Below are 27100 nucleotides of genomic sequence, written 5' to 3'. Positions count from 1 at the left end.
TTTCATGATCCTTGTTTAGACCTTGATGACAGGGCAGAAAAATGTTGCATATATGAGGTGGCAGGTCTAAGTACCTATTGTAACATCCTGGTTTTTAAAACCTGTTGCTCTTGTCTGTGTGGGTTTTCTTCTCATGCCCCCAGTAATCCATTGGTTAGGTTAGTTGCTGATTCCCACCTGGCCCTGTGTATGAAAGTGAGTGGGCCCTGTGATGGACAGATGTCCAGTCTGAAGCGGTTTTCTGACTTGTGCCCAGTGTGCTTTTGAAATGCCCTACTTCTGTAATAAACAGGTTTAGGAATTTAACCTGATGTCCTTTTCTCTGATGATTGATTGCCTGTCACTAAGAAATGTCACTGCGTTAGTAATTCATATCCTCTACAAACTTGGCCAAGTCCTGGGGTTGTCACCACTTGAAACTGACCAGGTCCTTGTGACTTGCGGTATACTGTCTTCCAGGGAGCTGGCGTGATGTTCACATCTTGTTTCAGTTCCATTAAATGATTTTGTGTGAGATAAGAAGATGAAGTGTTTAAAATGAAGGGAATTAATCCGGTGGATCGAGATGGTGACTTTAAAAGGAGTTCATCAAGAACACTGGGACACAGTTTAACTTGTGAAGGGGAAATTTCACACAAACATTAGGAAGTTTTTTCTTTACACCGAGAACGACAGTCACTTGGAATAAGAGACAAAGTTGTGTGGTAGACCGCAAGACTTTAGGGACTTTCAGAAATCGACTTGATGGCTTTTTGGAAGAAATAAGTGGAGAGAACTGGCGAGCTTTGTTGGGCTGAATGGCTTGTTCACGTCTAGAGTGTTGTAACAATTTTGTGTTGCTAAAATCTTTAGTGACACTTGTTACCCAGTTTACTTGTAATTCTACCTTGCTGGTCATCAGATTTCTTTAATTCTAGTAAATTTCAAGTAATTGGTTTAATGTTACTAACTTCTTTGTCTGTGAATGAAGAGTATTTTTATTAGTCAGGTGGGTGATGGATTGTTGCTTGGACACATGGTAATGGGGTTTTCTTGCTATTTTGCACACGCTTTGACGCATTTGGGTGTGGAGACGGTGGGGCAGACATGGATACTTGAGATGCTAGAATAGGACATTTTTGTTATAAAAATTTACATTGAATATCTCTCTCTCTCGAAATAAGGGAGCTTAGCCAGCAAACCATTTAGTCGTGTAAAGGCACGTAGCACACACGGACCCTGTGCTCTCAGCACATGTAAAACGTCTAAGGACAATACATTCTGATGAAATGTCAATGACTAAGCAAAGGGAGCAAAGCAGAGAAGAGACCCAAAAGAAGAAAAGGCAGATAAGAGATTATGAAAGCAGTGGAATTTGAAAGGATCAAACGATGGCATGATACACATGCAGAGAAAGGTACAGAATATGAAACCAGTCAAATTCGAAAGTATTGTAGCGTCCCAGCCAGGTGGGAGCCTTTTTTGTTTTAAGTGACTGTTCGGTCCGATTTGAGGTAGGGTGGAGTACAGCACAGAAGACTGATAGCAGGGTATTGATTGATGCGGTAATTTCGAGACCTGGGGGATGGGGGCTTGGAGAAGGTGCTAGAAAGTTTTGTGTTTGGGGTTATTATGTCAGCAATTGTTCAAGTAAAACTTTTGTAAACTTTTTACGTCATTCGCTACAGTATCAAAAAAAATAGTAAAGATCGCATTAGCGCAAACAAAAGGAAATTTAATCATCAGGACCAGATGTCATTGGGGAAAAAATAGCAGGACAAAGCGAGGTCAGAAATAAAGAGCAGAAAACAAAGTCTTTGCCTTCCCATCATTTAATACATAAAACGTAGATTTACACAATACTGGACCATACGCTATGAGAATCTGTGGTCCTGCAACAGTTGAAGCAACGACAAGTTTCATTTCAAGAAAACCGTTTGGTCAGGTGTATATTTATGATCATGGAGAAGCGATTACAACACAAGCATCAGAGACACAAAGTGGCAAAAAGGACAGCGGCCGTACAGGCTTTAAAATGATTGACGCAGACCCCCCTTCAACACAAGCCGCGTTATACATCCTGAGAAAGACCTTTAACCACGCCGGGGCCGGAAATAAAGGACAAGTATTGTTTTTACAAAAGTTTTCAAAGTAAAGGGAAAATACATATGTAAGAATTCCCATTAATCCAATCCAATTTTATTTATAAAGCACTTTAAGACCAAAGTGCTGTACAATAAATAGTTGATAGGTAAAACAACACAACATTCTTGCACATAAATAAGAATACAATTTAAAATGGTATAATACATAAATCAAACAGCCCTACAATAAAACAATATAAAATGGGATAAAATCAGCTAAAAACAACAAAAGTAAAATGAGCTAAAACGAACTTCTCACAAGGTATCAAAGGCCAGGGTGAAGAGATGGGTTTTTAAAAGAGATTTAAAAACAGACGGAGAAGAGGCCTGTCTAATCTCTAGAGGCAAATCATTCCATAGCTTGGGAGCTGCTACAGCAAAAGCACGGTGGTCTCCTCTAAGTTTACGCTTAGTCCTCAGTACATTCAGGAGCAGCTGATCAGCTGACCTGAGAGAGAGAGTGGGTGAATAAGGCTGTAGGAGCTCAGAGAGAGAGAGGGTGGGGCAAGGCCATGAAGAGCTTTAAAAGCAAATAAAAGAATTTTAAAATGGATCCTAAAAGAAACGGGCAACCAGTGAAGTGTAACTAAAACAGGGGAAATGTGCTCACATTTCTGAATGCCAGTTAAGACGAGCAGCAGCAGCATTTTGGACCCTCTGGAGATGAGTAATCGATGAGGCACTGACTCCTACGTAACGTGTATTATAGTAGTCCAGCCGAGTAGTAACAAAGGCATGGATTACTGTTTCAAAATGGTGCCGGGAAAGAATTGGCTTTATTTTAGCCAACTGCCTCAACTGGAAAAAGCTTGATTTAATGACCGACTTAATCTGGCTATCAAACTTCAGATCAGCATCCACCTTGACCCCAAGATTTGTAACATATTAAAATAACAATCTTTTTAAATTGTATATCCGGTAAACCAAACAAGGTTGTGGGCAAGCGAAGTGAGCAGGGGGCAGAGCCCCTTAGTTTAAAAATATTAACGTTTCCAAATTCAGTGGGCCTACAACTAACTGTAGTGTCAACTTTCATTTTCTCTACTTGAAATTCTTTTCTGCCGATTCCTCAGATATTTCTCTTATGGATCGGAGTTATTATTGTAGTTCTTAAATGGTAGAACTAGTCTGTTCATTGTAACACTAACATTTATAATAATTTTGTGAAAGGAATAAAGACTCACCGTGCCCTTGTTTTCTATCCATGGCATTGGCATCATGTGCCGTAACTACCGACATCCCAAATGGGCTGTATTAGGGTTTGGCCTTTGTAGTAGGCAAGAGATGCACAGTGCGAGGCGAGTGCTGCTCTGCCTTTGCTTTGATTAAGAGTTTACTTCCTCATGAAGTACAAGTGAGCATTCAAGCACCACCCTCGTACATAGTTGGGAATTCAGAGACCTGCTTGGACTTGTTCCACTGAAAAATGCTGGAGCTCAAACATTTTGGGGTGCCATGTAGCAGCTTGCATTTGAAAGGGAAGATGATTACACTTTTGGGAGTTTTCCTTTGGCAAAATGCTCTGAGGTCATAGAAATGTGATGGGGGTGTGTACGTGTATGGTAATAAACATGAATGTTGGCTGTGAATCAGAAAATGAGTGTAGAGTAGTGTGGGGAACGTTTTACTTTTAATTTAGTTACATTTTTTTGAGTAATGAACCTTATTGCTAAATATGTTAGTGTTTTGGGTTATTTTTTTAATAGAGAAACTGCATATTTCACTGGCCAGCATTTGTTAAGTTGAGCTCATCCTTCATGAAACTTAGCAGAAGCATGGCTAAATGTGGTGGTGAGTTTCTTGAGTTTTACTGGTACGTTTTTAATCCATGTTCCATTAAGTAACACCCCATTTTTACGTCCCTGACTGGAGTTCATTAAGATGCCTGCTAGGACACCTGATCACACTGTTTCATCATGTCTATAGCAAATAGCTGCCATACATCTACTGTCAACTGCCACGTTGTTGTCTCTGTCACTGGATTTCATGCAGCGCACACTCTGCAGTTGGCTTAGCAATTGAATCCCGCAAAAGAGTGGCATTACCGGCACTTTGCTTCTTCTCTTAAATCCAGTGCTGCTGGGTTAGTAATGCAGGCATTTTATTTCAGTAACAGAAGTATTGTGATTTAGTTAATTGTTGGTTTACAAAATCTGCCTATGTGACAGGTTGCTTTTAATGCATATCCCTAGTTCTTCTCCCAGGATTGTATGCTCAGCTCATCAACATTTAATTTAGCAGTTTCTGAAATGCTGAGACTGATTGTCAACCAGGAGAGTGAATGATGTGATCGCCCAGGCATTCGCCTCACTAAATTCATCTCTCTAGACACAGTTTTCTTTTTTTCTCTCCATGGGTAATTGATGCGCGAGTAAAGTAAACATCTGTGCCCACTAACAGACATGTGCAGACTACAAAATCCTTTGTTCCCTTGCTGCAGGTTTACATGGCCACAAAACTGGAGTTTGGGAGATGTTTACCCAGTCTGAGGGACCAATACCCCAGGAGCACGTGTGTATGTGGCATTTCTTAAAACCGGGTTTCTGTGTATAACCGTGTTAGAGCACATGCGAACACACTCTGTGGAGTAACACAAAGTTAATAGGAGTTGTTTGAAATTTGTTTTCGGCTTTAAATGTTAAGATTAATTTTCAGATAAATAAGTTGGGTTTGGTATGCCAACCCAATCCTCTCTTACATCTGGTGTTGTGTTTTCAGACCATCTTTATAACGTATGTAAAAAGTATGCACCCCCTCTTTTGAAGTTATTTTATTTTTTATACAACAATTGACCATAGCAGATTAAATTTAGCTATTTGATATTAATCGTCAGACTGTTCCGTGTCAAAGTGAAAACCGGTCTCTGCATTGTGGTCTAAATTAATTAGATGATAAACCTAAAAATTGTATATTTTCACCCTCTTCAAGTCCGTATTTAGTAGATGCTTTCTATCCAGCCATGGCCGCCCTGAGATTTTGTGCACAGGTCTCGCTCTGTCGCGATTCGTTTTGCACACTGGGACTTTTTTTTGTTTTCCTCTGACAGGTGTCATGATGATTGTGAATGAACAGTGTTTCAGTTCCAGCAATACAGTTTCTTGGGTTTGAGATCTGGACTCCATCTCTGCCGTCCAGAGCTGTTCCCATGTACCTTTTGGCTCTATGCTTGAGCTCATTGTCTTTGAGAACAAATGGTCAAGTTGCAAGACCCTTGCTGCCAGAAAACCTGGTTCAGTGTGCAGGAATCATTTCCCTTTTTATTTTGCTGCATTCATGTCCCTTCCCACACTTTTCGGGGCCTACTGCAGAAAAGCACCTCCATGTCCAGCTGCCGCCACCACCACCATCCTTCGTGGCCTATAATCTGATGGCCAGAAAGCTGTGTTTTTGTCTCTGCAAACCACAAACTTCTGGCTTACTTAAGGATTCCATGTGCCTTCAGCCCAGAAGTTTGATCTTCTCTCCAGTAAAGCTGTGACAGGTGAAGCACTACCTGTTAGTTCAGTCGCCCCATTTTCGCAGTCTATAGATTACCTTTTCACTTGGACTGTTTTTCTTCACTTTTTATCTTTAAACAAATTTAAATTTGAGTTCTGTGGACACCAGACAGCTTTAAGTTTAAACCGCCACCTCTATTTAGTATATTAATGATCTTGCCAAACACTGCTGACTCGTGTCTTCCTTTCTGTACGTTAGACTCAACATGACCCATTTTAAGGGTACTAAGTAACTTCCTATTGGATTAAGCTGCAGAATTTTCTTTCAAAAAAGGAGAAATACGCTGTTAAATGTGCTGCTGTGTCTCTTACTATTAACCAAAACCAAATTTTGCTAACAAATGGAGCCTTGCAACTTGTACTGTGAGCCTGCCAAACATCATCAAAATGATGATTGTGTGGTGTCAAAATGCAGTCCACCCAGTAGATGTCTGCAGAGCATCGAGTCTTGTAATCTAATGTGGCAGTTTGCACGTGAGGAAATAGACATCTGTCATATCAACATTCACATAGACCCACTGTCACATAGCAAGTCGTATGCATTGTAGGAATCAAAGTCCGTTTTAAAATTGGTCACAGATGTGTAGCACTTAAGGGTTGCTGTTGTCTAGGATTGTCTTACACTCTCCTTCCATTGCAATGCAACACATTCACTCCTGGTGAAATCATATACTCTAGTTTGAGAGTGCAGATCAAGGAGAGCACGTGTATGAAACATTCTCTTTGTGTTAGAGGAGTCATTCAAGCCACTTGTGCACTTTGGGTTCTGTTGTGTATGCGTATGCAGCCATCTTTGATTTAAGTGTACCCCTGTTAACTGTGTTGGTATGCACTTGTGGGACTGATGTGATATAATGGTAGTTGGAAATGCCAGCTTTCCAACAATATATACTATTTGTAAAGGGGCCATGTTAAATATGGGTCCTTATTCACAGAGGGCACTTGGCATATTGTGGACAGGACCCTGAGGCCTCATCTTCCATAATCAGTTCCCCGACAAATGGTAACAGCTTTTGCTTTGAAGTGTGTGTGGTGTGTGGTTTGTATTTTTTTTTTTTGATCAAGATTCTGTTCCTTCTGTCCAAAGCTTTGGAACACTTTTATAATTTTTGTCTTTGTATTTGTAACCTCCTTACTAAAACCATATAAAGTGAGGCGCACGGGCAAACTCTGTTAATTTGAAACCTACAGTTGATTGCTGTTGGCCATCTGTAGCATTTACGCAGAGCTCACATTGTTCATCAATTTCTGGTCTCTAGCCTTCTCCCTTTCCATTCTCCAACCCATTAGTTGGTAGTAAGTTCCTTGAGGGCACTAAGGACTTTGCCTTTTTAATACTTTTAGAAGAAAATGGAAGACCTGTTGCAAGACATGTTGGAAGACCATGTAGGGAATGTGTGGTTTCAGGAGTGCAAATGTTTTAGTGACGTATGGAGCCTGTAAGGAAAAATGAGCCTTCGTGGAGAATCCTGTAGAATACTTTGGTATTGATAAGGCTTGGCAGCATCTGTATGGTGTTTTGTGAATCCACTATGGTGTGATTTCTTTAGATAGACAGACCACTTTGATTCAAGTAGCGCACTGCTCTTGTTGGTTATTGGCTTCATAAATTGTATTGTACCAAAAGCCAGTGTTGATGGCTGGCTGAGTACATTGAGGGGACATTTCAATAGGTGTCCTCCAATGTAGCCCATCTGGCTTTGGCGGTATCTGTGCCACTTCATGACAGCCTAAGCCCTTTGTCCTATTAAAAGACACAATGGGGGTGTTTTAGTACTTATGGGTGGGGTTTATAATGTCGTTCTCTGCAAGACACAAGCATAAAACTGAGGAGTTCCCAGAGTGGCACTTTTAAAACTGCTGCTGCTGCATCCATTGCCCCTCTGCTCTGTTAGAGGGTGGGCTGAAACCACTAACCAGTAGTAGTTTGTTTACATTTTATAACAGAATTATCTTAAGGTTCTCTAAGTGTGGGACTTTCATTTTCCTGCTTTCAGTGGCTATTCAGAGTGTTCCTGTTCCTTTTTTATTTTTATTGATTATTTTTATTTATCTATCTATTTTTATTCACAAGTTGCTTGTCTGCTTTCCTTTTTTCAGATCACTTTCATGTCTTTGTTGGAGATTTGAGTCCCGAAATCACCACAGAAGATATCAAAGCTGCTTTTGCTCCATTTGGTAAAATCTCGTAAGTGTAAGCTTTAAAATGCAAGTTTTGAATGTCTGAATGCTGTAATACTGAATGCTAAGTTTTTTTAATGATTCTGTGCAATACTGTTTTTGTACCAACTTGAAGAAAGTAGCAGTTTGACCTGTTTGTTCACTGCATCCCATACCTTCACCAAACATTTGATACCATGAGGGTTTTTTTTTTTTCCAGTATTCATGATGTATTCATTTATTAAAGCATTAACTCAATGTGCCACTCCATTTTGTCAGCATGCACTACCAATGGTTTAGATTGGCTTTTCTTATTTAACTCTAGGGGTATATTAAGTTTCATGGGTTCAAATCAGGAATGCTGATAAAGCAAATAGAACCATTTCAATTTCCATCAATGTACTGTGTCATTAGGTCCTCAGAAGTTCACATGTCTATGTATGCACTGAATAAAAGGACCTGGTCTGCTCTTGGGAGGACATACCCATGCACCCTCATGCCATTCATTGGGAGGGTTGTTGTTAGTGAAATGTAAACCTCTGAAAATGTCCATGTTGTGAGTGAGTGAGTGACTTTGTGGCAGTGGATGGGACTCCCTGGCAATCATGGCAAGTCACGAGGGTTTGTGTGTCCGTCAAATGGTGTGAAAGACGAGCCCTCTCTGTTCTGTTGTTACATCCCATGTCTCCATTCTTAGTCCTTTGCCTTCCTCTTTTCTCTCTCCTATTCCTTACTTTGTTACTTTTTGTGTGATTTTTGTTTTTTTTTTTTTTTTTGTAAATTATGGTAAGTAGCTTTAAATGTGGAAATGTTAAAGGAAATATTCTAAGATTCTTAGTTTTGAATTTGCTGCTTTCAACATAAAACCTTCAGATTTTCATAGATTTGAGTCACAATTAAAAAAGTAATAGCATTCTGGTTATTTTACAGAATTGCTCATAAGAATGGACAGGATCTTGAAGGCTAACTGCAAGGAACTGTGCACACTGGAAACTCAGTTGTAGATTTTTTTTCTCATTTCTATTTTCTTATTTATATTTATCTCTTAGTGTTTTTATATCTTAACATTTTTTATATTCAGTGCAGTTTCTCATAGTATTCAATTTTTTCCTTTTTTTTTTTATAACTTACTAAAATATTTGTGTAAATTTGTTGTTTCGTACTGGTGTGCTTAGTATTGTTGTTAGTTTTATTCTCCTTTCCTAAATTTCTGAAAATGTCAATTTTTCGAAATTTACAGCTGCCCAAACTCCATATTGATGGTAAAGAATTGACCAGGAAAAATAAAGAAATCTGTTAACAGGCGATGTATGCCTTTTAATTCCTATATTTTTTTCTCTTTTTCTCAATTTTTAATGTATTTCATATTTGTATCGGTAGACAGAACACCACTAAATGAATTAAATGAATGCATGGTGTAGGAAAGTAAGAATTGAAAGCCTTGACAATAATAGTCTGTAGGTCATTAGACGGTAGAATATTAAACCATTCCTTTTGTTAAACATTACCAATAACTGTAATATGACATGGAAGCTTTAAGTGTAGGTTGCATGTTTATATTCAACTTCATTTTGCTAAACCATTTGACCAAGAAGTAGGCAAATATTCATCTAGTCTTTAGGGCTAATTTTTTAAGACCAGAGTTGTTTCAATACAGTGTGTGTGGTTCCTTTTTTTATATTTCTTCTGCTGGTTATTGACATCCTGCCTGATAAATCTGTAATATCTTTTCTGTGTTTTCAGAGATGCACGTGTAGTGAAGGATATGACAACAGGGAAATCTAAGGGCTATGGGTTTGTGTCCTTCTACAACAAACTGGTAAGTTGCCCATTCCCTCCTGTTTAGGACTGGTGGCCAAGAGCAGAGTTGTAATTTCCTGAGCTCAGAAGTTGTTGGCGTGAAAGAAACGAGTAAACAGCGTCAGCCTCTAAGAGATGTGTTCAAGTGGAGTGTGATGAGCTGTGTGTGTTTGCATACTGAATAGCTAGATGTGCCAATGCAGTCACTTGACTAGCGTTTGTGAATGAGTTTTAGCTCCATTTGTTTGTGTGGGAGGGTGTTCGTTCACCAAGCTTGCCATGCAGAAATCTTTCCCAGAGTTTGCTAGTAGCACATTCTTAATGTAATGTGGATTTATCTGGGTGGTTCATTGATTCTAACTCGGAGGAATTACTCCTAAAAAGCATTACGTTGCAGCTCATGTATTTTTAATGTAGCTAATGCTTTTGTCCAAAACATTTTAATAGAAAGACGTAAGCAACTTGAGTTAAATCTGAATAATTCAGCTTGTTGCACCCAAAAACGTTAGGCCTCAGTAATAAAGCCTGACTTTGCCTTAAACTTGTGTTTGCTTTCTTACTTGCAGAGTGGTGGCTCTGAGGCTAGAGATTTGCACGATTGCTAGTTCGAATCCCGTAAATGTGCCAATAGGGACTCTGCTCTGTTGGGCTCTTGAGCAAGGCCTTTAACCTGCAATTGTTGAGTGCTTTGAGTAGTTAGAAAAGCACTGTATACTGTAAATGCAAAGAATGGTTAAGTTTTAAATCTAAAAGCACTCTCTAGGGTGGATTATTTTTGTGGTGACCATATCGATGCTTTTTTTATTTTTTTATTTTTTTATAAATTTTACTTTTGCATCTGTTCCTTGTTTCAATACAGTGATACTACAGTTAAAGTTGGTGAACCTAAAATTTTAAAGACATTTATTTAAAGGTGTTTACTCTCAATGGTACATTTCAATTTTGAAGACTTCAATAAACTTTTTGGGTAGTTTTAAATTGGAGTATTAAAGGTGACACGTTTTTGGGCTCCTTAAACTGTGATATGTCAGTTCTGCACAGCAGCAAGTGTTGTGGGCCCCTTAATTTGGTAAGCAAGTTGCGTTGTATCTTAAGGTAAATCCGTGAGCATTTATTGAGCAAGATAATATCCCATTTATTATATGAAATGGGCACAAGGCAGGAAATACTTGGAGTCCCTCTGACTTGCATGTTGGCTTAGCAAGCGCCATCCCAAGGTGCCTCAAGTGTAGTCTGAGACATCTTATCATGGTGGTAGACGCCAGAAAGTAGCTTTGTATCTTTATTAAAAATTGCAGTGAATTTTTTGGATAAACATTCAAGTATCAACAATATGCAGTCAAGTTAAACACCCCATTGTTTCAAACCGGAATTTGCATATCTTGTCCATCTGAAGCAGAAAGAGGAAACGTGTAGATTGTCAGAATACCGAGTTTTGTGGATGCTTGTAAAGGACAATGACTGACTTTCTCTGAGCTGTGCAAATTTGTGTATGGCAAAGGCCGTGTTTTCAGCAGACTGAGCAGTGAAACCACTGCTTCTCTGGATCATGTGGAGCCTGTTTATTATGGGCATTTAACGCGGATATGCTAGGGCTTCTCCACACAGTAGGTTTAAAAGGCATAACCCAAAAAGTGAAGACCAAGAAAGATCCCGAACATACTGGAGCAATTATATTGTCTTCCTGGGAGAATTTAGGAATTTTATCCAGAACTTCTAGAGGGACATTTGCTGGGGAAAGGGAAGGCCTGGTCTGCCAAGCTCGGCATGTTACTTCCACAGCTCTCCCAATAAAAAGTGGAAAGAAGATGATGATGACTATTGAATGCGGTAAGCTGATAGACTGGCATATTCTAAGCAACATGCCCAAAATGGTAGACCACTATACATGTACAATATTTAATACCTCCCCTGCCTGGTAGTGATCAGGTAATTACAGAAACACTCCTCATGATATTGGTCAGTGGTGAATGCATGCAGTCTGTATCAATTGGGTCATTTTGGTGCCGCCTGCACTGCTGCATTTTGAAGAAAGATGGTCTGCATAAAATTACCATTTTTTCACTCCTCGGTGGTCCCATTTAACTGACACACAGGTCCACTACAAGCATATTTTTGTCAGCAACATCAGTTTTACGTTGGGCAGCCATAACGCGCAGCTTACAATGTCAGTGTGAGTGCTGAGAGCCCTCTGCAGGTGCCACCAGCATTAGTGTGGTGTGTCTGAGTTGTGTTAATGACAAAGCCTGACTGCAGAGAGCTAGCAGGGTTTTATACAGCTGACAAAAAGATAATACCCCCAGTATTTAATCGGTGAACCCACCCCAAGGTGAAGGGGGGATTGAACTGATGACTACTTAGTAAAACACCTCCAGGGTGTTGGGGGAGGTTTAGCATGTTTCTGTGCTCTCTTGTGTGTCAGTTTGTACATGAGAATTAGTAACGATGCTACAGTGGACAGGTCTGCATGACTGCTCATCTTGTGTACCATTTGGCTCTAAAAAAAGGAGGAGGAATCCCTGGGTAGGGTGCCAGCCCATTATGGGGTGAACACAGACCCACACACCCAGGAGCCAATTCAGCATCACCATTCCACCTAACTTGCATGTCTTTTAGGCTGTGTGTGAATCAAACCAGAACACTAGAAATTTAATAACTAGTCCTGGTTTGGATAGAGACATTAATTTGGACTTGGCCAGTATTATCACTCCTATTTTCATAAAGCATGTGATAGAATCCAGTACGGTCCAAAGTGGAGTAAAAAGATGCGCTGATGGGTTGGGAACTGCTATCTGGAAGCTCAGATGACTTGGAGGGACTGGATGCACTGCGTTTTATTATAATAACAGCTATTTATGGTTTTATTTAAACCCAGGTCTGGCATGCTTTAGTTAGTTTTCTTACCCAAATTGACAGCTCTTGCAAAGTTACACTAGACTATAAAGTCATGACACCTCCGTCCAAAGCCAGTGGAACATTTCTTAAACTCTTAGGGACATCATGCCACCTTTAGCAAAACGTGTGTGTGTGTGTACTTATTGATGACGTCAGTGTCTAAACTTTTAAGAGGATCTCGGCAGAAATGTCAGTGTTGCTGGTCAGGTGCTCTTTCGAGTTTTTAATTGTCACTTTTTTGTGTCTTTTTCCAGGATGCAGAAAATGCCATTGTGCATATGGGTGGTCAGTGGTTAGGAGGTCGGCAAATTCGTACAAATTGGGCAACTCGCAAGCCTCCTGCACCAAAGAGTGTACAGGAAAGTAAGTGTCCTCGAGTACCCTGCTTCTTACTACTTGTACTGATCATGGCAGCTAATTTGACTTTTTTTTTTTTTTTTTTTTTTGTACAGATAATTCTAAGCAGTTGAGGTTTGAAGATGTTGTTAATCAGTCAAGTCCACAAAACTGCACGGTCTACTGTGGTGGTATCCAGTCTGGTCTAACTGGTAGGTGTAACTTTTTTTTTTTTTTTTGCTTGGTATATCAGTTTAAAGAAGTTTGTACAGGTGCCATTCAAATTGGTAACCTTACAGTTGTTCCTTTGCAAGTAAAAATTCTCCTAACCAAAGGTGTCAGACTGGTTATAGTGTTATTGTCTGCGTAGATTTTATTCTGGTGCTTTTGATCCTTCACCGCATTTATAATCGGAGGTGAGCGGAGTATTTTAGTAAACTTGGGTTGCCCTTTTCATTAACCGAATAATTTGGTTTTGATTTAAAAAGCAGCAACAGATGCCAGCGCACTTGGTCTAGCTGTCCTTATTCGGGTGATCGTGTTTAAACATGTTGACAGTCCCACACACTACTCGCTTTGCCCGTAGGCTTCAACTTTCACTAATGTTGAGCCATCCTACAGCTAAACCATTGGTCAGTGCACATGTTTTGAAATGAAATTGGACTGAAGCCAGGGGGACTGGGATGTTCTTATCTAGATATTTGTGAGAGTATACATAGTTTTCTTTTGCTCCGTCCCGGTCAGAAGGAAACCTGCACAATAAAAATAAGTGACACCTTTTGAAGCCAGAGCTCTCCCACTTTATGGTTCACATTAGATAGGACCTTAAACATTTAGAAAATGTAACAGTTATGAATGAGGGAGCACTGGGCCTCCATCTCTATGGCATTAATTGTTAAGATGGGCTGCTTTTTCGAAATGGTAGGTTCATGCACTTTCCTGAACTCTTGGTTATTGCTCTTTCTGTATTTTGTGTGCTGTGCTTTTGTCCTATGTGGTGTTCAGTTCTTAGAATTGGCATGATCTGGTACACATGTTGTTGATGGTTTTCCTTTTGTCTACAACTTTAGAACAGCTTATGAGACAGACTTTCTCGCCCTTTGGACAAATCATGGAGATAAGAGTTTTCCCTGAAAAAGGCTATTCGTTTATCAGGTGAGCTATGGGCGCTTCTCGTACAGGTGGATGACTGTGCTTTATATGTGGGCCCTTGAGTGTGTGTGTATGTGGCCCTTTGTGCAGGGTTCACCTGGTGTAGTGGTCTTCAAAAAGCCCAGGTGTGTCTTCCTAGTTTTCGTCATTCCATCTTAAAGAGCTCTGCCTAATAAATATGTGGCACAACAAGTTCATTTGTTTCATTTATGGAGATTACTTTTAATGAGTTGTACTGAAAGAGGCTGTGGCAGCTCTGCCTGTGTGTAGAGGACTGAGCACTTTGAGTGGAAAACGCAGTGTTCAGTCGTTTTTTTTTTCTTCGCCTTGCAGGTTTTCCTCTCATGAGAGTGCAGCACATGCTATCGTTTCAGTGAATGGAACAACCATCGAAGGCCATATGGTGAAGTGCTACTGGGGAAAGGAGTCTCCAGACATGGCAAAAAATTTCCAGCAGGTGTGTGACTGCATTGGTGTAGCTTCTTCAGTTTACATGTTTTGTATGAGGTTTACATGCTGTGTCTGAAAATGCTGCTCTCTTTGCAGATGGAATATGGCCAGTGGGGACAATGGAATCAAATGTATGGGAACCCACAGCAGTATGGACAGTATATGGCCAATGGCTGGCAGGTGCCTTCTTATGGAATGTATGGGCAAGCATGGAATCAGCAAGGATTTGGAGTCGAGTAAGTGATGTTTCAGTGAGTTTGCTTAATTATGTGGTTAACAATACTTACTGTTTATGTCCATCAGACAAAGTAGGTTTTCATGTACCAGTTGTTCGTTGAAGTAAAACGCTGTAAGATATATACACACCATGTATCTTATATACACACACACACATATATAGGTGGTTAGGATTAGACCAGAACTTGCCAGTAAAGCCACACAAGTATGTCTTAAAGATTCTGATGAAATTGGGTGTTTTAGAAGTTGTAACTACTCGACATCCCAAGTAAAATACTGCTGGAAAGTTTCTGGTGGAACATTCACTTGACTCGCCCAGTATACCCTGCAAAGCACATGGTTGGTTTGATGTATGCAGTATCTTGGCCGTTTCTCTAGAGCCTGCAAGCCCAGGGCCTAAGGATTAAACATTGATTTCCTGGCGGCTGCTCCATACATTCTGAGGACAAGTAGGGAAGTTCAAGGGATGTGCATGAAGGACATAGATCAGGGGTGTCCAGCTCTGGTCCTAGTGGGCAGCAGTGGCTGCAGGTTTTTATTCTCACCCTTTTCCTAATCAGTTTTCACTGCTAACTCCTTTTTTTCCCTTCATTTTAATAGCCCTGTTTTTAAGGATTCGGTCCCCTGAATTGATTCTTTTCTTCATTAAATGGCAGCCAAACAGACTTGAGATGTGAAACGAGCCGCCACATGACCAGCTAAACTGGAACGTCAATCTCCAGCCAATTTCAGTCCAACCAGTTTCTTAATGAGAAACCAATTCTTGTTATACATTAAAGCCGTTATTGAATAGCAGGACTTGTTGCTGCTCTCATTCTGCCACAACAGAGTGATTTTTCTCCCACCGTCAAGATGTTTTGGTGACCTGAGCAGACCAACATGACTGAAACCTTCAGTTTATTTTCAGGTTAGCTGGTCATGTGGTGGCTTGTTTTGTGTCTCATTTTCTTTTTCCGTAATGAGCAGCCAAACAACTGAGGCGTGCGAGTCACGTCAATTTAAAATGAAGGCAAAACCAGTTAATCAGCAGCAAAAACGGCTCTCTAAGAAGATGGTTAGAATGAAAACCTGCAGCCACTGTGGCACACAGGACCGGAGTTGGACACCCCTGGCAGAGTCCTAGCATTTAGAGAAGGGGAACTGACAAAGTGGTGCAGCAGAGATGCTGATCTAGGGGTATGTTGATGGGTCATGTGTGGTGTATTTAGCACAGTGGCTCTCAAACTCAGGCCTGATGACTGCTGTGCCTACAGGGAAATTCTGTTTTTAGTTGGCCTCCTAGCCTAATTAAGCAAGCTGCTGTTTCCCAGTTTCTGTGTTTTGGGGTCAATGTAGAAATGATTAAGCTAAGATGGCTACATCTTTATTGGCACGTACCAGACATTTATGTATGCTCCGTGGGTATAGTTTAGTGTGGGGTTTAAGGTTTAGAATTGTTTTTGCAGGTGTTCTAGTTATTTAATCCATTATTTTAGTCTTCAATGTTTCATCTGGGTGGCTTTCCTGTCTATGCTGACCAGTATTGAATGTTGATGCCCAGATGTGAATCGCTCTCTGTTCTGTAGACAACTAGGAAGAAATATCTGAAGCAGAAAAGCGAGTGCCAAGTATCTTGGATTAAAATGTTGTTTCTGGCTTACTTTTGTTGTCACAAGCAGGCATCCGAGACATGAAAGGTGTGAGTGTGATGTGTTGAGGCTTTTTGTTCCAAAGGGACCCTGGCATCCATTGGCTCAAAAAAGCACAAGAGTGCGCTGCTTGTTTCTTAACACTTGAACCGCCAGAACCGGCTCTAGTCAGTTCCCAGTGCAATTTGCCAGCACGCCGGAGCTGATCAGTCCATGGCGCACATTCATTGAGCAGCCAGCTTGCAACCACTGGCACCCCCTGCAGCCTCACTGTCCATAGGGTTGAGCCGCTGCACTAGACTAGCCTGCCAGTGTCGGCCTCTGTGTTTGTGTGCAGCCAGTTCAAGTGCAGTTGGCTCGGTGATTTACTGAATTTCATCAATGGTGTCACTTGCACCTCGTACTTATTGTTCCAGTAGTGTGTGGTTTTTTTTTTTTAATAGTTTTTTACAGTTCCTTGGCAGTGTCCAGGGGTACAATAAGTATGTGGCGGTTTAAGTTTCTAAAATGTGCATCACTTTAGAACAGTTAATATGCCGTGGTTATGAAGAAATAACTTGGACTTGAAAAATACCAAACATCACCTTATTAAGGGAGCAAATAATTAAGAAAGCAACAAGAGAAGGTCAAGCATTTTAAAGCGAATACACGTGTGTCTAAATGCCTTAAGTATACAGATCGCACTGCTGTGTGCTGTTCTGAATGTGGAATTGTAAAAGAAAAACAATCGGAGGGACTGGTTGCCACATTGAAGAGGGCAAAAACCTAAAGCCACAGGGGTCCCCAGAATGAGTTTGAGACACCCCCACACACACACACTTTAGGGTTGTATTTGATGTGTAACCCCACATAGTTAATAGACGATGGCACAGCAGAAGCTCCTGCCCTTGGTCACGTTCCATGCTAGTTTGTGTCTTTCAGTGACATTAGATCAAGGCCTTCTGATGATGGCTGTGGGGCAGTAAACTGACATTTTGTAGTTTAAGCTACTTGGGTACATTTTACCAAAAAACGAAGAGGTGGCTTGATGTGCAGGAGCCGAGAGCGTCCTCCATGACTGACCGTGTGTGTGTGTGTGTTTGACTTTTCTGCAGGCAGTCTCAGTCACCTGCCTGGATGGGAGGCTTTGGAGCTCAGCCACCACAAGGACAGGGGGCGCCAGTGATACCAAACCAAGCTGGATTTGGGATTGGCTATCAAACGCAGTGAGAAAGAAGAAAGAGAAAAAGAAAGAGGACTCGCAATTTACCTGCTCCCGCCAAGGAAGGAGACCGGCATGTCTACACCTGGAAAGGAGTTGATTATTTATTTACAAGATTTGAACCTGTAGCACAGCTTCGCTTTTGGTGGAGGATCTACAATTTATTTTTCCCCCCCTTTTTTTTTTGTTCTCCTGGGTTGGGGTGGGTGGGTTTATTCTAAAGGTTGTTTTCATGTCTGAGAGAAAATAAAATCGACAGAACTTTTTTGAAATTCCTGTCTCTGAATTTCTACACTTCGAAGCAGTAAACAAAACAAAAGTAATTGGACACAATTATCAACGAGTGGGCAGTCGTGGCAGCAGGGCAATGGAAAGACCCCTCTCTGTGGTGGCTGAATGGCAAACTCAAGGTAGGAACTTGTCACACCCTTGGACCGGTGACTGCAGCGGAGGTGGAGTTCAGACCTTGTTGTGTTTTTTTTTGGTCTTGTTTTCCATCCCTTCTCAAGATTTTTTTTTCTTCAAAATTACAGATGTTTATGGATTTATTGACAATTTTTTTTTTTTTTTTTTCCATTTTTTTAGTTTAATTGGCAATCTTGTCCTGAATTCCAAGCCTGTCTAATTTGGATTGAATTAAGTTGTACACTTGAGCCATTCTGAACCTTTTTAATGCGGCGCTTACCCTCGCTCCACTGACTTGTCTCTGCCGGTGTCATCCTCCTGATGAAGCTCTGGCGTCCTCCTTGCACATACATGTCACTGTGGGTGGCACTGGAGAGGCTTTGAAGGCCCTTGTGTAAATACATTTTGATAATTTAGTAGGGCAGCGGTTTTAAAGCATGCTTTTTCATTGCAGTCGATGCCGAATGTGCAGCGCGTGACTGAGTGATGGACTTTGTGAAGAAGTCGAGAGGAAGCTTTAACTTGACTCCAAACCCCCACCCCCCTTGTTCACATTGCTGGATGAAAAGCAAACGGGCGTCTGGGCCTCCAGTCGTCGACTTTGTCCAACGTGCTCGGGTTGGCTTTGGTTTTATTTTGCTTGGTTTTTTTTTCCTCCCACCCAGAAAACTTGTTCATTTGAACTTTTGTGCCATTTTGTTAATGGGGCTGGGATGAGCTGCAAACTGGCATGGGTGGGGGGGCGTGAGGGGTGGGGGGGGTGATTTGCATGTGAAGATGGAAGGTGACACACAAATGTACAAAAAGCAGGGCTGTTTGAGAGTGGAGTGTCTGAGTAAACCTAGCAGTTGTCTGAATGATTACGTTTAGTTACTGTCTGAATTTTCGTTACTGCAGTTTAAAATCTAAATAAATGATACTTTGAGCCAAAGACGTTTTTGTTTTGTTACAAAGACCACAATTTGAGGGGCTCAATCGAGACCCCCATGTCGTGTTGGGGGAGAAGGGTGGGTGCCGCATGTCGGAGTCAAAGAAAAGGGAAGGGCAAAGGCAGCTGTGGGGTCCCAGACCTCCTGACCCAGAAATCGGCGAGGCCACGAAATTAATTTGGATATTCTCGGAGCAATTACCGTAGCTAATAATAAGCCCTGAAAGTCGAGCAAATCCCCGCAGTCTGTTCACTCTGGCAGTGCCGCTCCACTTTTGTGTCTCCTGTGGGGAGCTTCTGGATTCAAAGTCAAAGCCATCTGTGGATGCAGTGAGACCCCCGTGAGCGAATGGGCCTGAAGCTGGAAGGCCCTAAAGCCTGGTAGCTGGCACGGTTGCCCGTTTTAAAACATTTAGTGTACATCTACAAGAATGTTAATGAGGGCAGGAAAGGTCTCAGTTGGCTGAATAGTGATGGCCCTGAGGTGCAGTCCTGCCCAGAAGTAAATGCCAGGTTATATAGCGCCTTGATGTGTGGAGTACAAGTCACAGGCGGTGACACACTGGGTGAGGCCTCATCTGGAGTCCTGGGTGCAGTTTGGGTTTCCAGACTACAGAAAGGACATCGCAGCACTAGAGAAGGTCCAGAGAAGAGCGACTAGGCTGATTACGGGGGGCTACAGGGGATGAGTTATGAGGAAAGATTCAAAGAGCTGAGCCTTTACTGATGATGATGATGATGAAGAAGAGGAGACCTGACCTGCTCAGTGTTTAAATGATGGGCTTTGGCTCAAGACGGTGACTTTAAAATGAGTCCATCAAGAACACGGGGACACAGTTGGCACACTTGTTGAGGGGAAATTTCACACAGCGAATCCCAGACATCAAGTGGAATAAGGGACCTGGTGGTGTGGTGGACAGGAGGGCTTTAGGGACTTTTGCAGTGAGACTTGGTGACACTTCTGATCTGCCTCATCCAGCTTTTTCTAATATTCTGATGAGAATATGAAAGTCAAACAGCTGGTCAAGTTTGATGATGATGATGCCAAACTTGGTGGAAGGGCAGATGCTGTAGAATCCTCTGAATTGTTGCTGAGGGTCTTCCCATTGAGTTCTTTTTTGCCCAGCGCTCTTCACGGATTGCAGGCTCACAGTTCGTAAAGTAAAATTGAAAATGTTTTCCGATTACTAATTCCATAATGCATGTTTGTAAAGACAGATTAGATTTGTTGAAACCGATAGAACAGCAGAATCGTTCCAAACTTTAAAAGTGGACTCTAGTAGGATCTGTCCATTAACCTCCTTGTTCAGCTATCAAGGACGAACGGTGGAGGAGTGAACATGGAGACGAGGCTCCACGCTCATCTGCTGTACGTCTAGCAGACACAGCCTCGCGTCTAATGTCCTGAAGACCTCGGCCAACTCGCTGCCCCAGTACCTCCGATGCCTTTCTATGGATGGGGCACCCACTTGGCAGCGGGACATGAGAAGGAAAAAACGCAATCAAGGAGGGTTAGTAACAGCTCGTAATTATTTTCTTACTTGGTAGCCATGCCACCTGTCAAACAAATTGTTTGCCTTCTCTCACCCTTTGTGCACATTCAGCCATTTTCCTTCTCTTCACACGTGTGCCACGTCTTTCAAGTGCGTTCTCATAAAGCCTGCTGCTCGGACTCTTATCAGGATTTATTTTTTGAGGTGGCTTTCCTGTCCGCCTTTGCCGGTGCCATCTTTGAAAGGCAACTGCCTGCGTGCCTCCCGTGCGGTTTTCTTCCTCCTTGTGTGTCTCCCACTCGCCCTTCCTCTCTTGCTGCGTCGCCAAAGTCATCCTGACCACTCTGGTTGCTCGGAGGGACTGGACACGCTGACTTCAGTGTTTTATGATGTCGATACTCGTGAGCAGCTCTAGGCAGGGTGTGCCGGACTCAAGTAGCGAGTGTCTAGCCTGTGCAGATTTGTGGATGATGAGATTTAATGTCAGTAAATGTAAAGAATTACAAGTGAGGTTTGAATACACAATGGGGGGTCTCGGCTATGGACTGGCAGACGTGTTTGGAAGCCATTAAGAAGAAGTTTGGTGTTTTACTCGTCAAATACACGCTCTATACACACACACACACACACACACACGCGTGCGCTCGGGGAGTAAGCGTCTCCTGTGAATTTAAATAAACTGCTTCACATTTGAGGCTTGGTGGCGCGGAGGAAGAGCTGATAAACGTGCCAAATACGTCCGGTCTTGAAGGTAAGACAGTGGCCGAGTATCGATGTGCGTCTTGTGATCACACACATGTCTCTCTGTTATACAGGGTGACACACAAACGGGCACTTTTGAAATGCGTAGTGGCAGCACTGAGGAACAGGGACCTTGAGCTGTAAACGGTCTCGCCATTTAGTAATCAATTGTGAGAATTGTTCGGTGACATTCCCTGGCCCTCAAGATCACCGGATTTGTCCGGTCTTGTTGGGTCTACACGACTCGGCCAAGGACACTGAATGAATTGAAACAAAGAATTCAAGACGAAATTCGTGGTAGCCCAGCTGAGATGTTGCAGCCATCAATGGGGAACCTCCACAGCATTTTGAAGACTGCATACGTAGAGCAGGACGCCATCTTCAGACATTGATCATTTGGATTACTGTCTCTTAAAAGGCACGTCGTTGTGCTTCAATTGCTGTCAAGAACATTTTTTTTTTTTTGTTGTTGGATTTCTTCTATTTTTATTGGGTTTTTCTAAAGTTCCCGTTTTTCTGTGTCACCCTGTATTAAAAAACACAAACCAGTCTTGGGAGGGAGACGAGAGGAGTTGAGATCTTCTCAGAAGACCCTTTGATGTCACGCGGGACCAGAGGACACCTGCTGTACAGCGCGGCACTAGCAGCCCCGGGGGGATAACGCATTCACTGCAGCTTTATTACTGGCAAATATCAAGAAAGAAATGAAAATCCCAATCTCTTTAAATTGTATGTCCGGATAACCAAACCCTGGGGTGGGCGAGAGAAGCCAGCAGGGGGCAGAGCCCCCAGTATTATTAAATGGCTTCTGCACGTCCTTATTGATCCACCAACATTACGCTATGACTTGTTGATATTAGAGTCCTGTAGAGCGGGTGGGTCACAAAGTGCTGTTGTCGATGCCCGTCACAGCAGGTCACCCTGCCAACAGTCGGGCTCAACAAACCACCGACAATCGTGCCAGGAACCCCCCCCCACCCCTCAGATGATCACGCTTAAATGATGAAGGCTGACCACACCCCCCCAATCTAACGGTCAAGGTGGAGGGGCTGGTCATGAATACATTAACTTGTAGAAAGTGGGTGGCGACACCTGATAGGTTGAGAACACCGCTGTGCCCTCCGGTCCTTGCGTATTTGGACAGCGACGCCATTTTCATAACGTTGGCTCAGTTTGCCACCACGATGGAACCGAAATCAAGAAGTGAGTGAAGCGTCGACTTGCAGCTGTCATTCAAAGGGTTTAACGTAAATATCGTATGAAACATCGAGGAGTGACCGCCAGTTCTATACGTGGACCCCCCATTTCCAGGGCTCAGAAGTATGTGGACGTCGTGTTCAATGCTTGGTTGAAAGTCCTTTCCATTAATGGGCTCCGTTTTTTAACCCGCTGTTTGGATTTGTTTCACGAGTTTTATGGCTCAGTGGTACTGCTGTCCTCAGTGGGGTCCGTGATCGCCTGCTCATCTACCAGCGACTGGACCAGTCTGGTTTTACGCCTAAGAAGTCGACCATCGACCGCAACCTGGCACTGAGGGCTCTCACGGAGTTTCTTTCCAGTCTTTGTCGATTTTCAGAAAGCGTTCACCTCAGTTGATCGAGCCGCCCAGTGGGACCCCCCGCAGAGTTGCTGGATATCATGGCCGGCCTGTACGCTGGTATGGGAGTGCTGTGCAGAGTGGAGGCAGGACCTCTGCATTTTTCCCAGTTGATTCTGGGGGTCCATCAGTGGTCTCCTCTGCTCCAACTCTGTTCGGTGCTGGCATGGACTGGGTGGTGGGCAAGGTCGTGGGGTCCAGCGGCTGGGGGGTATCTGTTGGTGAAGAAAGATTCACGGATCTTGACTTTGCTGACGATGCTGTGATGTTTGCGGAGTCAATGGAGGCTCTGATCGGGGGTCTTGAGAGACTGAGTGAGGGGTCTGAGTGTCTGGGCTTGTGAGGGTCCTGATAAACACTAAGAGCCAGGCCTTTAATGACCTCTTGGGCACGGCCATCAGCGGGGGTGTCGACCTTGTCATCGAGAGGTTTACTGACCTCTGCTGTGACAGTCATGTGACTCTTCCCGTGAAGTCAGTAGACGGATTGGGAGAGCATGGGGGGTCACGAGGTCACTGCAAAGGGGTGTGTGGCGCTCCTGATATCTGCAAAAGGACGAGGGTCCGAGTCTTTTAGAGTCCTGGTGCCTCTTGTTTGTGAGACCTGGACGCTCTCCAGTGACCTGAGATGAAGACTGGACTCCTTCATGTGTGTCTCTTCAGAGGGTCCTTGGGTCCCGCTGGAGTCCTGAATGAGTCACATGACCTGCATTGTGAAGAAGTGGCGCCATTACCCGAGGATGATCTGAGTGGCTGGAGCAGGCCAAGGGGACACCCACATGACTCCTGGGCCCCGAGCTGTTTGGGCATGTGGTGGGCACACTGTACCAGTGCCTGCTCCCCACCCTGACCTGAGCCGAGTGCTACTCCAGTTCAGTCCTGGAATGATCCTTTGAGTCTGCAGGCTGCCATTCCTAACCAATGTCACATTCGGGTGTCATTCTTACCTTTACTTACTCTCGTAGTTTAGTGAGCCGTCCTTTTTAAAATGTCACTCTAAGAGAGGCGGAAATATTTGAATTTTGACAAACGTTACAATTAGGGTCCATCAAATAGATGTGCCCTGGGGCCAAATCCTCAAAGGGATTTTTTTAAGGATTGGTGGCTTGGTGTGCAGCCCTGGTTGTCACGAGGGGGACTCGGACCCCACAACAGAACTGTCCTACCCGTCCAGCTCACGTCCACACTACTGGGGTTTTGCTTATAAACACGAATGTTAGTCTCCATTGTTGCCTTTTGCTCCCACACTACAAAGATGGAGACTTTAGAGAACGCACTCCAGAGCACCGGTGTTGCAGTGTGAATGAGTGAAAACGGAGAGTCGAATGGCGCAGTGATTGGCTAGCGCTTCTTACGCCGCCCTCCCCTGATTGGCTTCCTCTCATTCCGACGTCTCCTGCCACCCTTCATGAAAGAAACCCACAGAGTAGACGTGTCGCTTGTCCCGGCCTGTGTGATGTTGCTGACCTGTGCAGTTCATTTGCGCTTTGTACAGTTTGAGGGCGGCACACGTTCGCCAAAAGCAAATCCTCTGCCAGTCGCTACACTGAGAAAAATGGCATGTCAGATTCAAATAAAAAAATACGTACATCGGTTGAACATAATAAAATTGTTTTTATCAAAAATAATTGAATTATGCGTAATGCACAACGTTATTATACAGTATTCTGAAACAACATTTTTTAATATAAAATGAATTAAACTTTTTCATTCTCGGTTAAATTAATTACGTTATGTTAAATAAACTTGGCTCGTGTCCACACAGCGAGAAGAACGCGGGATGCGAACCCAGGTGTGTTTACTGCGGGGCAGCAGCGCTACCCACTGCGCCACCGTGCCAGCCTTGATGAAATGTTAAAAGGGAATACAAGACGAAACGCAAAGCGGAGTAACGTTAGTCTGTGTGATGAAGTATTTTAAGTGGATATCTGAATATTTCTCGTCGTGTGTGTTTTCGTTTTTTTCACTTTTATTTCACTAACCTTTTGCTCTTTTGCTTTAATCGGCGCCAGCGACTCAAACGAACAGCCTGCTGCGTCGTTGAACGTCACGTGACTTCACCGCCAAGTTCTCCAGCCTCTGCCGCTGATCGTCCACTGAGTGCGCATTCATTTGTGGTGAGGACTAAACGGGACTCTTTGGACTTCTACCTAAATGACTGAAAGGAGTATATTGCACATCCCACAAGATTCAGTAAATGAGACCTGATCGAGTTGTGTAACATAAAGTGCAACATAAACCGTACATGTCATAGAAACTAAACACGTTCTTGTGAATGTAACAACCTGCCATTTCAGTGTAGAGTTTTACGCCAAATCCCGGGACGATCCCTTGAAGGAGGACACGTTCGCCTCTTCGACTTTCTGCCGGCTGCGTATGTCGCATGCATCTGCTGTCACTGGATTGTGACAAGGGGGCCATTCCTTCGTAAACGATGTGAGGACACTCGCTCGCTCGCTGTATGAAAATGTCGGGCTGTGGTGGGTCTTGAATGAAGACCTGCACTCCAAGGCGACTTTTACTTTGTCACTGGCCACTAAAAGTCACCCCCTGCGCTATTCCTGCTGCTTCACAGTTCACGCCAACTCCGCGCCGTATCGAAACGCTGCAAACGGGACTTTAAACGTCGGCGTTCTGATTTTCCAGTTATGGACTGGAGGGCATCACTGGGGATTTGTTTTTATGGTTTGGGTCTGAATTGTTCCGCTGAGTTAGCTGAGCTTCCTGAGTTCCATAATTAAAAGCTTGTTCTCTGTACTCGTATTGCGTCAAGTCTGATTTGGCGTCAGCTGCCCTGATTTGGGTCTCCATAAGACACGTAAAGATTTACTTCAGGAGGCCCAAGTGTGTGATGAACCAGAATAGTTGTGTCCGATACTGGAAACGTTACAACGTGTGCTTCGGTTTAACGGCTCGAGGTCTAAATATTCTCGATTCTAACTGACATTTGTCATTTTTCATCCTGTGAAAATGGGTCCGTGGAGGGCTAGAGCCTTAATAGAGGGTCCAAAATGACGTCACATTCATAATCTGACCTTGAAATCGTCTGAAACGACAGGCGACACGCGCAGGTTTGAAACTTGTCAGCTCTTAGAGAGTGAGGACCACCGGTAAAGAATCAAAGACCAAAAGCCTCGAAATAGCATAAAGGAACACCCACGTGCCCACCTTATGATCCCCACTTTTGAAAAGTTTTGTGACTTTGATCTCTGGTGACCCATTGTGAACCCCTGGGGTCGGCGGAACCTCACGTCCTTCTGATCATCTTTGCAGAAGACACCAGTTGGTTTACTCTTTTGTCATAAGGGTGTCATCTGGTCCAAGTGAGGGTTATTGGGGTCTAATGGGACAAGAATGGATGGGGGCACGACATCTTGGATAACTAGACATTGGAAGTGCCATACGGGATGGACGGGCATCCCAACCAGGAGAGGGGAAGGTTTGTGGCCCAGATGGGAGAGCCCAGGTGGATGGACGGGCATCCCGACCCAGAAAGGGGAAGGTTTCTTCCCTGAATGGGAAGCCCCAGGTGGATGGATGGACTTCCAGGTCAAGAGAGGAAGGCTCTGTGCCCAGATGGGTAGATGGGCAGGCGAATGTGTTCACAATAAAGAGAAGGACAGGGAAGGGGGTGTCTCTAGGGGCTGTCTAATCCCCCAGGACACTAGATGGCAGCAGCCAGCAGGGAATTTCTGGAATTGTAGTCCCGCTTGTGTCCGTGGGTACCACAAGAGGGCGCTGCACGGAGTTACACTCCCTACTATTTGGGACTTCCAAACATCTGGAAGTGCTTCCAATGGGTGACGCCCTGGCACCAGATGGTACTCCCGGGTCCTCGATTAAAGGGACTGCACTGCCTTGTCCAGGCGAGTTAAGGCTGAGGAAGAGTGAAAGAAAGAGAGACGACCTGTCTATTGTTTGTACAAGGTATCCTTGGAATGAAAGCTCCTTTTATTTGAACCCAGGTCTGTATTGTGTGGTCGTGATTGGGGTTTGAGGCTCAGTGGCGCCACCTAGCCTTCACAATACCAAGACGAGTCACGATTTATACATACATATATATATACATATATATATATATATATATACACGCGTTTTAAATATTTTATATATATTTTATTAAACGTGGGGAGTTTCCTGTACTGGACAATCAAGAGGTGCCTGACAACAAAGAAGTGATTTCAAAGCGCTCAGAAGAGATTCCAATGGACACAATGAGTTGTTCCACGGATCTCTGAACCTTTTAAAGTAAGAGTATGTTGGAGAAAGTTCACAATACAACTATGACTTTTTTTGAATAGTTTATTAAATGAATAATAAAATATCAAATTAAAATTGGCCTGATTTAAAAGCAGTGGGTATTCATTGTGCCCCCGGGTTATATATTATTGGGAGTTTTACTTGAGTACTTGCAGGAGCTTCACTTTCACCAAAATGTCACCGCCCTCCTCCAGAATG

General features: G+C 43.2%; 1 protein-coding gene across 5 annotated transcripts in view; it reads left to right on the top strand.

Annotated features, from left to right (window-relative positions):
* The window catches only part of tial1 (TIA1 cytotoxic granule-associated RNA binding protein-like 1), a 37729-nt gene extending 18914 nt beyond the window's left edge, over positions 1–18815 (top strand). For 2 of the 5 annotated variants that reach the window (XM_039743209.1, XM_039743174.1), the window contains exons 5-13: positions 4564–4638; positions 7721–7808; positions 9524–9599; positions 12730–12838; positions 12928–13023; positions 13882–13966; positions 14297–14420; positions 14510–14649; positions 17373–18815. In XM_039743209.1, coding sequence (XP_039599143.1) covers positions 4564–4638; positions 7721–7808; positions 9524–9599; positions 12730–12838; positions 12928–13023; positions 13882–13966; positions 14297–14420; positions 14510–14649; positions 17373–17487 — 908 coding nt within the window. In that variant the 3' untranslated portion in view covers positions 17488–18815. Of the gene's footprint in view, positions 1–4563; positions 4639–7720; positions 7809–8871; positions 9089–9523; positions 9600–12729; positions 12839–12927; positions 13024–13881; positions 13967–14296; positions 14421–14509; positions 14650–17372 lie in introns of those variants that run through there. The other 3 variants (XM_039743272.1, XM_039743249.1, XM_039743292.1) reach the window with 2 other exon arrangements.
* The last annotated feature ends 8285 nt before the right edge of the window (positions 18816–27100 follow it).

This window comes from Polypterus senegalus, chromosome 1 (genome assembly GCF_016835505.1).
Source record: "Polypterus senegalus isolate Bchr_013 chromosome 1, ASM1683550v1, whole genome shotgun sequence".
In the NCBI taxonomy this organism is placed as follows: Eukaryota; Metazoa; Chordata; class Cladistia; order Polypteriformes; family Polypteridae; genus Polypterus; species Polypterus senegalus.
Note: the sequence above shows the minus strand (reverse complement) of the source record. Positions and strands in the feature narration are given on the sequence as shown.